This window comes from Pistacia vera, unplaced genomic scaffold (assembly GCF_008641045.1).
Source record: "Pistacia vera cultivar Batoury unplaced genomic scaffold, PisVer_v2 Contig320, whole genome shotgun sequence".
Lineage (NCBI taxonomy): Eukaryota > Viridiplantae > Streptophyta > Magnoliopsida > Sapindales > Anacardiaceae > Pistacia > Pistacia vera.
In genome coordinates, this window is record NW_022196136.1 from 3,390,829 (window position 1) to 3,401,631 (window position 10,803).

The window sequence follows — 10,803 nt, forward strand, 5'->3', positions numbered from 1 at the left end:
GATCTTGCCCTGTAAAACATGTTTTTTGATGATTTGGCCCATTTTAAGAATGGAGCTTTGTTCAATGTTTTAGGGCAAAGTTGGTATTTTTTGGCTTTTACAAAGTTTTTTTTGTACTCCCTGCTCTACTTCCTTTAGCTTTATGATGATTTTATTTATGAAATTTAGTATAATTATTACTTTTGTCAGGTAAAAGTTCAAACTTGGATTGATGGTGTAGAGAATGAAGAATTTGTTGGCGTGGGAGCTAGATTTGGCACTACCATAGTTTCTAAGGAGAAAAAGGCACAGAATGATCACCTTACTCTTGCGGATCCTCGTGATTGTTGCAGCATGCCAAAGAAAAAGGTTTTTCCTTTTCTACTACCTAATACTTTCAATGCTGTTACCCGTGATACTCACATTGGAGAGAATGTTGTAAATGTTTATTGAATCAATATGTATTATCTGGAATTTGTTAGTATTCTGGAGATGTCATTATGGTTGACCGTGGCCACTGCAAATTCACAACAAAGGCAAATATTGCAGAGGCTGCTGGTGCTTCAGCTGTCCTCATTGTAAATAACCAGAAAGGTAATCAGCGTATTGTTGTTGCCATGCAAGTGTTAGCTAAGGCTTCTTTAGTATCATAGACAGTAAAAATGACTTTATTGTAAATCACGCTTTCCGTATTTCATGGATATAACTGAAGGCCTCATTTGGACTATTCTCTTTACTATGGTTGTTAAATATAAGGGCAGAATTCCCTGCCAGGAGAAACAGATGGAATAACATGCTGGCAGCCATGATTCATCTTCACCATTTCTTCTTGCCTGAAAACTCATTTTTCTTTTTCTTCCTCTGCAGAACTTTACAAGATGGTCTGTGACCCTGATGAAACTGATCTAGATATACACATACCTGCTGTCATGCTTCCACAGGATGCTGGTGCCAGCTTGGAAAAGATGCTAATGAATGGTTCATCTGGTAAGTTTTTTCATATGCTTCACAGTGTATGAAGCAAACAAAATTTATCCCTTAGGTTCATTTTACTTCATTTTTGCCTTTTCATTTTGGGTTTTTTTTTTTTTTTTTGTGGTTATTCTTATCACATTTCTAGCAACATCTCCATTGTATATTGTTATGAAATATCCCATCAATGTCTTTAAGGCATTGACTTCTGAATTTTTTTTTTTTCCAGCAGTGTCTGTACAGCTATATTCTCCACGGCGACCACTAGTTGATGTAGCAGAAGTATTTTTATGGTTAATGGCTGTTGGTACCATCTTGTGTGCATCTTATTGGTCTGCATGGAGTGCCAAAGAAGCAGCTATGGAACAAGACAAGCTTCTAAAGGTTTTCTTTTCATAGAATTTTAGCTAAATAGGTTTAGCCTAATATCTTTATTTTGTAAATTGGTATTATTCTATTCTCAGCCTATGTATGCTTGCTGATTTACAAACTTGTCTTATTCATATAGGATTCTGTGGATGAAACTCCAAATGCCAAAGATGTTGGTGGTAGTGGTATTGTAGACATCAACACAGCATCAGCGGTCCTGTTTGTTGTTATTGCTTCATTCTTCTTGGTCGTGCTTTACAAACTTATGTCATACTGGTTCATTGAGCTGCTAGTCGTTCTTTTTTGCATAGGTGGTGTAGAGGTATGGGTTTTCCCTTTCATTCAAATACATGAACTTATATATATATATCTCCCATTTATTATATTTATGCATCTGCAAAGAAATAGGTGTTAACTAACATGCACACTTGTGTTGAACATCAAACATGTAGGACATTAGTTTACTTTGCTTGTTTGTATTAATTCTAATGTTGTAGTTTCTTCTGCATGCAGGGTTTGCAAACTTGCTTGGTGGCTTTATTATCAAGGTGTGTATCTCTTATTTAGATATGACTTTCAGCATTTATATAAATTTTGTATTTGAACACCCAAATAGCTACATGTCCAATAACGGGCTGTTCACAACAATTTTTGTATCTTTACTTTGGAGAGTCACCTGAAGTGTTGTTATCTGCTGGTATGTTGCTATAAACAAAAACAACTGGGCTGTTGCTATAAGCGAAAACAACTGGGCTGTTGCTATTAACAAAAACAAATAATTGAGCACATTAGTACGCATGCCGTGCCTGAGGTAGGTTTACTACATGCTATGTCCCTTTGGTTTCTTCTAAATGTTTTCAAAAAGCATGTACAATCTTCTGCTTTTTGTCATCAGCTTTAGCAATTAGGCAAACTCAATTCCCAGAGCTATGTCGCTTTGGTTTCTTCCCAATGTTTTCAGAAAGCATGTACAATCTTCTGGTTTTGGTCGTCAGCTTAAGCAATTACGCAAACTCAACTCCAAGTCTTGTCAACCACTTAAAATCTCAGATATGTTCCCGGAAAGGTGGTGCATAGATATATTGTGTATTGGCTACAGGAGACTGACAGAATAGTGTTATATTCATAAGAAAGTGAAATCTTATCCTTTTGCCTTGAATTAGAAAGCTACCTTATTCATGAATATCATATCTTTCTTTATTTGGACATTATATTTTGCTTTCTTTCTGTATCCCAAATTTTGTACACAAGGAGGAATATCATGTACCTGTCATACAGTTTTAGTTAACAGCAGTGAAGACTTTGTTAAATTATAGGTGCAGAATGGTCTGATGGCCTTTGTTTAGAAGCTGTGCAGAATGGTTTGATGGCCTATTTTTAGATGCATGGTTTTGTAGCTTGTATATGTTTCCCTGTTAGATTATCTTTCAATTTTGTGGCCTTCAATAGAGTTCTCTAAGGTTGAGAACTAAATGTAGACAATCTTTGACAGGTGGTTCAAACATGCTGGCGAGTCATTCATCAAAGTACCTTTCTTTGGAGCTATTTCATACCTTACTCTGGCTGTTTTTCCATTCTGCGTAACATTTGCTGTTATTTGGGCTGTTTATCGTAAGGACTCCTTTGCCTGGATAGGTCAAGATATACTTGTAAGGATATACTTCCCTATCTCTCCTGATGGTAACTTTTTTTTCTGGGAAGGAGTGGAGTCGGGGTATTATTATCAGCTTTCACTTATCAAATGGTCATGGGAACTCTATGCAATGTTTTTGAACTTCTACGGTTAGTTACTGTTAAGAGGTTGCAAGCTACTATGAATTCTTGGCAAAATAAAAAATAATGGTCTTTTTATAAATTGCAGTGTGCTAATCATATACATGCTGATTGAGAGCCCTACCAAAGAATAACTGAATTGTCCAAAAATATTAGAAAACCCCATTACATCGTGTAAATGAAATGGGTACAACACTCTTTATGATTATGTATAGTCATTTAATCTCTTGAGGTTTTCTTTAGACAATTTCTGGTCTTCAGAATTTGCAACCCTGTCATGCACCTGAGTGAATATAAAAGGCTATTAGTTACCTATCAGTTCATGACTTAAAAACTATTTTCTCTTGATGATGCACTTTTCTTTCTTTATTATTGCTCCAAATGCTGGAAGATTTACCCAGTCCTTTATGCTTGTTGGTTGGTTATTTAATTTTACTATTTTCATATTACCACAGCAGTGATGTTTTTTTATTATGGAGCTCAACATCTTTAAAAGTTGATCTTATGAGTACTTTTTGGTAAGATGGTGATGAATGAATTATGTGGTAGAATTTAACTAACAAGTGCTTTTTTATTTGTTTTTGGATCAGGGTATTGCATTGATAATTACAGTTCTTCAAATTGTGCATGTACCTAATCTCAAGGTATTATTTTAAATTCATCTGCTACATGGGTGGGAAATGGCTGGTTGTTGACTTACATTTGTGTAATTTTAGTCAGTAGTCTTTGCTTTTAATTTTAAGATCCTGAAAAGTAATAGTCATGGATGGAATTCTTTGTGAATAGGTATGAATAGGATCACGTTATAAAGTAGTCAGTGTGAACTTGCAAATTGGAGTTATGAGGTGTTTATTAGAACCAAGACTTTGTGTAGTTGTTCCCTCATAATGGAAGCCATCTATTCATGTTCTATTGCTGTTTAGCATATCTTAAAGTTTGTGCCTCTTGATGATGAAAGGATATTAAAAGAATTATAAATTCTCTTTTTTTTTTTTTTAAAGGTGATTTCAAAGTAATTACCTTAGTTTTGTATTACTGCTATCTTCTTGTATTGTTTGATTAATGCTTATAATGCCAATTCATTTGTGACTTATTATTGACTAATTCATGTTGAATTTTAGATAGAATTGACAACATCTCCTCTAACAATATTCTGAGTGATTTGTTTATCAGGTGGGTACAGTTCTACTCAGTTGCGCCTTCTTGTATGACATCTTTTGGGTGTTTGTTTCCAAGAAGTTGTTTCATGAAAGTGTGATGATTGTGGTAATTATTCCGCCTCATTTGACTTAATATCTAATTTTTGGCTTAGACTGTACTATGAACTTCCTGAAAGTGGAAAAAGAGGTACTTAAAATGCTGGAGTGCAATTGTAATTGTTCATGTCTTTGTATTTATAGGTAGCTCGCGGTGATAAGAGTGGAGAGGATGGTATTCCAATGCTACTGAAGATTCCACGCATGTTTGACCCATGGGGTGGTTTCAGTATCATAGGATTCGGTGACATCCTTCTACCTGGATTAGTGATAGCATTTTCACTCAGGTTTAAGCTCTTCCATCTTTCTTCGCTTAGAAGAGATTTGTTCACATTGTTAGTCTATACTTGCAAGTTTGAACATTTGCTGAATGCTTTGGTGTTTTTCATTCTCTTAAGGGTAAACATGATCCTGGATGTTTACTTTTTCTCCCTCTTTTTTTTTTTTTTTTTTCTCTCCTAGAGGAGACAGTTTTATAAAATCTTGAATCAATTTGCTCCAAAGAAAGTAGGTAGTTTTAAGATAAATCACACTGAACTTCTAAGTTTCTATAATGTTGAAATCATCCCTTGTGGTTTGAAAATATTACAAACACCCCTATGGATTTTCAAATATAACATCCCTAAGGTGTAATGGGATAAATATCACCAGACCCCCCAGAATCACTATGAGCCGGAGTACTTGTGGACAAATATCTACATGGGACGGTCTTGTCACCTCACTTGGCTAACATGTTGTGACCATCCTATGATATAATGGCATGTGTCACCTCATATTTGTCAAATTTTCTCTATCATCTAGCCATCACCATGATTCATGAATAACTGCCCATTATCATTCATTAATAACTACCCTTTACTGTAATTTAGCTCAAGAGCTTTCAGTTTGAGTTAAAATCATATCGCAAACTATTATCCAAAACTAAAGTAACTTCTGGTGTACTTGAGAAGTTCTGTTTCGCACTTCTGTGCGATGTCTGTTTATTCTTCCTTTTTACTTCAAAGTGCTCTATTTGGTAACTATGGCTGGAAGATTCCGGAAAAGAAATATGAAGTTCTACAACAGAGTTGTGACTGTTGTAGAAATCCAATAATTTCTCTTTACCAACTGGAGACGATTAAATTTTAAATTGTAACTTGGGCTTGTATTAGACAAGTAAAAGAACATTGAGGCAATAATTTTGTTTTATTTTTTTCATTTTTTTTTTATCTGCATATTCTTTGTGGTGAGTAGGTTCTCAAAATAATCAGTAATTTGTGCATAAAGAAACTGCAATATTAACTCAACCTTTGCAGATATGATTGGCTGGCAAATAAGAGTCTTCGAGCTGGATACTTCTTGTGGGCAATGTTTGCTTATGGTTTCGGTAAGAAATAATAAAATAATATTTTTTTCTTGTTATATTCATGATATGAATATGATAATATATCTCATTAAACAAGATTCTACTAAAAGAACTCAAATTTCAGTTTGAAGACCTATTGCCATGACATCCATATATTTATCTTGGGTTTCTGAAAAGTTACTTATTTTCTCAATCAATGTTAGGTCTTCTCATTACATATGTGGCACTGAACTTGATGGACGGGCACGGTCAACCAGCATTGCTTTACATCGTCCCCTTCACACTAGGTAAATTTATCATTGCAGAAACCAGTGAGAAAATGCCTTAATGTTTCCAGTAACCTGATGAAATTCCATGCATTCATTCCTTCAGGAACTTTTCTTACATTGGGGAAGAAGAGAGGTGATCTCAAGGTTCTGTGGACAAGAGGAGAACCTGAAAGACCCTGCCCCCATGTCCAATTCCAACATAGTCAGGAACTAAATGAAGAAAAATAAAGGCTTGCTGTAATTATAGAGTGTAGAGATTCTAGTGTATGTCTAATCATTGGAAATCAGTTGAAAAACTAAACCAGCCTGTCAAGCTTAGCAACCATAACATGGGAAGATAAATTATGCAGCTGATAATATATTAAGTGTTATAAAAGATTTGTTTCCTGTAAAAATCTTCCTTTTCCAGTTTCATGCCTGCCTAATTTTTGCTGTCAATATTTCTATTATCTCCATTTGTATCATGGATGAATCAAATATCGGTTGAAGTCTTTAACATTAGTTTCTCTTTTAAGTTGAAGGAACTGGGGATCAGAACAGAATATTTGCAGACTAATTGAAGCAAATGATTGAGCAAATTAGTAAAAGGAAACCATTCTGCAAGCATGATTAAAATAAGCATGTGAAAATTATTGGGGAATGTTGAATTGATTATATCAGTTAAAGATTACAAGATATGGATATGGTTGCCTTGTAGTGGAGTATATATATAATAATATCCCACCATTTTGGCACAATCAGCCATAAATTGACATGACTGAGGCATCAATTATGAAATTTCAAAACACAAAGCAGGCACAGCCACAGCCACAGCCAGCCAGTTCATAATATTCCTAATAATGAACAGAGAAAAATATTCCCTTCCCCCACCCATCATTTTCCTTCTAAAATCAAAACTAAAGGTTCCAGTTGCTTTGCTTGATCATAAAGAAAATCAGAGAAAGGCTACAAATACAGTACAATCACTCTTGGTGATGGGTCGGTGTGGGTCAAGCTGCCATGGTGGTCATATTCATATATACTAAAAGTAGAAAAATACAAATACACAACCAGTAGCGTCAGATGAGTGACACGTGGAGAAAATACAGTGGTTTGGACGGTTGATGATGAGAATTTAGTGAGGGTGTTGTTTTCAAAGAGAAGAAGCATGGTTGGTTGGCAATGGCATGGGGGGGCCCTAGTGTGTTTGCATGTGATTGCAGAGAAGAAGAGGAAGAGTATGAGTTGTCTACCATGATTCACAGCCCCTCTTTTTTATACATCTTTTAAACTCAAAATATTTCAAAAGAAGAGCTTATGGTCCCCCAACCTCTTTACCTCTTTTAACACAATCAAATTATATCATACACGAGACTAATAGAGTTTAAGTTCGATTTATCTCGAACCCTGTCAGGTTAATCACTGAAAGTTTATCCGATCGTTAACTTTAAGACCCGAATGATTAATTAAGGTTTCGAATATATTCTTTTAACCTGGGTATATACCTTGACGCTATAGACATTCGAACTAGAACCAATATGAGTACTATTTTATTATTATTTTTTTAAATAAATTAATTTTACAATTTCATTTGAACTTTTAATTGTGATAATATCATGATGGGTATGTAAGTGGGTTTAATTAATGGACCCTACTTGCATGTCTTAAGGGTTGGAAAAGTAATTTCCCATAATAATTATGTCATACATAGCCGTTAACCACGTGTTTACTCAAGGCTGTCACTTTCTCAACGGTCACAAAACGGTCGTCTTTTCTCAGCCTTTGGATTTGTTTTATTGGCAAATTGGAATTTTATTTTGTGGTTGTGATTCACCACCCGTTTGAAGAAATTCCCGTTACTTTAACAGAAGAAAAAGAAAATGGTTACATGAAATCACCATTTTACCCTGTCAACTTCGCCAGGGTGAAACGCTTTTCAACATTCTTAAAGAAGTTAAACAAATCACAACCGTTCAAACCCAAGAAAGTAATTTGGGATTTTGCTGATTGGTGAAGAAAGGTAGCTCACGGCCCAATGAGAAAATATTTTAGCACCACACAGCTTCTCTCGTGTGAATTTTAAGGGCATGTTTGGCATGAAAATAAAAGTTCTGAACTATTTTCCATCAAGTAATCCAACTAAACAAACAGGGTCTCCAACAAGTGGACCACCAAAAAATCTCATCCACAAGATAAGTCATTCTGATTAGGTTAATGATAATCAGATGGCCCAGAACAGCTAATCAAAAACATCACACAATTTCAAAAGCTTAGTATTGACAAAACACCAAAAAAGAAAAAGATGAACACATTTATTATATTATGTAAATGGGTATGACACTCTGTTGAAGTTGAAGATAAGGCCAAAGGGACATCGAACCAACCAGTATCTGTCAACATCCCTCTCCCTTTCCAGAACAATCTTCCAAACCCTAATCAAATCCCTAATAATGATACTTCTACATTAATCTAAATTAAAATCAATAATGGAAATAATAGAAAATGAAGACAGCCAACTTTGTCTTTTGGCCACAAAATATATTTACTTATTAGTGACACAACCCATCTATAAAACCACCTTTTATCCTCAACTTTCTCACTACTACTACTACTACTACTGCTAAACACAACCTAGAGTTGTCTTGCTTCTTCATAGAAAGAGAATCTTTTGAGCTTTTTGAGGGGCTGCAATGGAGGGTAAAGAAGAAGATGTTAAGCTTGGAGCTAACAAGTTCCCAGAGAGGCAACCCATTGGGACCTCAGCTCAGTCTGACAAAGACTACAAGGAGCCACCACCAGCACCACTCTTTGAGCCTGGCGAGCTCAAGTCATGGTCTTTCTACAGAGCTGGTATTGCAGAGTTTACGGCCACCTTTTTGTTCCTTTATATCTCTGTCTTGACTGTCATGGGTGTCTTAAAGTCCAACACCAAGTGTGCCACTGTTGGTGTTCAGGGTATTGCTTGGGCCTTTGGTGGTATGATCTTCGCCCTTGTTTACTGCACTGCTGGTATCTCAGGTCAGTAGATGATGATTAAAGTTCCTTCCTTTGTTTTTTAAAATTTTGAGGGGAAAAAAATTATTTTTAGTGGGTTTTGTTAACTAGATCTGTTTGCTTTGGTGTTGCAACAGGAGGACACATCAACCCAGCTGTGACTTTCGGTCTTTTTTTGGCTAGGAAGCTGTCCCTCACAAGGGCTGTTTTCTACATGATCATGCAGTGTCTCGGTGCCATCTGTGGTGCTGGTGTTGTTAAGGGATTTGAAGGTTCTGGGAACTATGAAAGGTTGGGTGGTGGAGCCAACGTTGTGAACCATGGCTACACCAAGGGTGATGGTCTTGGTGCTGAGATTGTTGGCACCTTTGTTCTTGTCTACACTGTCTTCTCTGCAACTGATGCCAAGAGAAATGCCAGAGACTCTCACGTCCCTGTATGTACCACTGAACCCTTTCTTTTGTAGCTTTAGGTTTATTTTTGTTTTATAACATATCTAGTTTAGGCGGGCCGTCGATAGTTTGATGTTTTGTCTGGTTAAAGTTAAACTACGAGTTAAATTTTCATGCTTTAGAGTTACACCTAGCTTTAGAATATTGTTTTCAGTTGTTTTGGCTTATAAAATGACCTGAGTCCTGAAATCTTAGTATCAAGGAGCAGTTTGATTCCTTAAAAGACCTCCTTTATCTTATTTTAGTCGATCTTTCAAGGAGATTTGATTGGGTTCCTCAGGCCTTTAAGGGGTAATTGTGAATCCTTAAATAAAACAAGGAAAAAACTGAAGTGGGTTCTGGTTTTACAAGTCTCTAATTGGTTTTGTAACTGTGAACAGTATCGGTCGTTGGTATGGTGAATGGTTTTGCCTCTTCCTGGTGCGCTTTGTCTTTATCATTCTGTAAAATCAGCTTTAGGTTGGCGTAGGTTAGCTAGCTAGCTCATTCTTATCTCTTATGATGGTGCTACCATGTGCTCTTTGTTTGGTTGTTTGTCTGATGTGTAAAGTGCTTTTTTCTTGACCCTGCCATGGGAGTGGGACCTTCCACACCCATATCGAGGAAAACTTTTTTTTAAGCTTAAGCAAGCTATCCCATCCCATCCCCACCATGTTTGTCTATTTTAATTATTAAAAAAATAACGTTAAAGAACAGTTGTGAAGTAGTATTGGATTTGGGAAATGTTGGAGGTCCTAAACAGCAAATAGAATTAAGAATTTTGATCATAATTTAGATTTAGTTTGGTTTTGACTGTGATTCAATTTGCAGATTTTGGCTCCTCTCCCAATTGGGTTCGCAGTGTTCTTGGTCCACCTGGCCACCATCCCCATTACAGGAACTGGCATCAACCCTGCCAGGAGTCTTGGAGCTGCCATCATCTTCGACAAAGATCATGCATGGGATGATCAGGTAAATCAATCAATCCCTTCATTCAAAACCATATATATATATATATATTTCCACTGCTTGGCCGTGAATTCATTTATTGAAATTGTATATGTGATTGCAGTGGATCTTCTGGGTTGGACCCTTCATTGGAGCTGCACTTGCTGCTGTGTACCATCAGATAGTCATCAGGGCTATTCCCTTCAAGAGCAGGGCTTAAGTTTTAGTCCCATCTTTTTTTTTTTTTTTAAATATTATCTTCGTTGTGTCTTTTTTTAATTTTTCTCTTGTGTTTTTGGTGTTAAGAGATGTTTATTATGTGTGTAAATTATCTAGTACTGTTGTATCAAGCTTGCGATAATCTGGATGGAGGATTCTTTTTTAGTTTTTATTATTCTACTTAATTATTTGATATTCTACTTATTAACATAGTTATTGATTAATGAAATGTTCTGGGTATTGTTCTTGTGCAAGCTGTGCAACATAGA

The 10,803-nt window shown here is 35.9% G+C and overlaps 2 protein-coding genes across 3 annotated transcripts; both read left to right on the forward strand.

The window, feature by feature from the left end:
* The first annotated feature begins 163 nt into the window (after nt 1-163).
* Nucleotides 164-6,371, forward strand: LOC116136919 (signal peptide peptidase-like 2). 2 transcript variants are annotated; one of them, XM_031422588.1, is made up of 13 exons: nt 164-348; nt 462-573; nt 847-966; nt 1,181-1,335; nt 1,460-1,642; nt 1,834-1,868; nt 2,813-2,969; nt 3,684-3,737; nt 4,267-4,359; nt 4,494-4,636; nt 5,645-5,715; nt 5,898-5,981; nt 6,067-6,371. In XM_031422588.1, exons 1-13 carry the CDS (start codon nt 334-336, stop codon nt 6,189-6,191), a joined length of 1,347 nt encoding a protein of 448 aa, XP_031278448.1. In that variant the 5' UTR covers nt 164-333; the 3' UTR covers nt 6,192-6,371. The 2 variants fall into 2 exon arrangements, with proteins under 2 accessions (XP_031278448.1, XP_031278449.1); XM_031422589.1 differs by having other exon boundaries at nt 1,184-1,335.
* A 2,127-nt stretch (nt 6,372-8,498) lies between these two features.
* LOC116136920 (aquaporin PIP1-3) lies at nt 8,499-10,576 on the forward strand. The gene is made up of 4 exons (XM_031422590.1): nt 8,499-8,960; nt 9,074-9,372; nt 10,199-10,339; nt 10,440-10,576. The coding sequence occupies exons 1-4, from the start codon at nt 8,633-8,635 to the stop codon at nt 10,533-10,535; spliced, it is 864 nt and encodes a 287-aa protein (XP_031278450.1). The 5' UTR covers nt 8,499-8,632; the 3' UTR covers nt 10,536-10,576.
* The last annotated feature ends 227 nt before the right edge of the window (nt 10,577-10,803 follow it).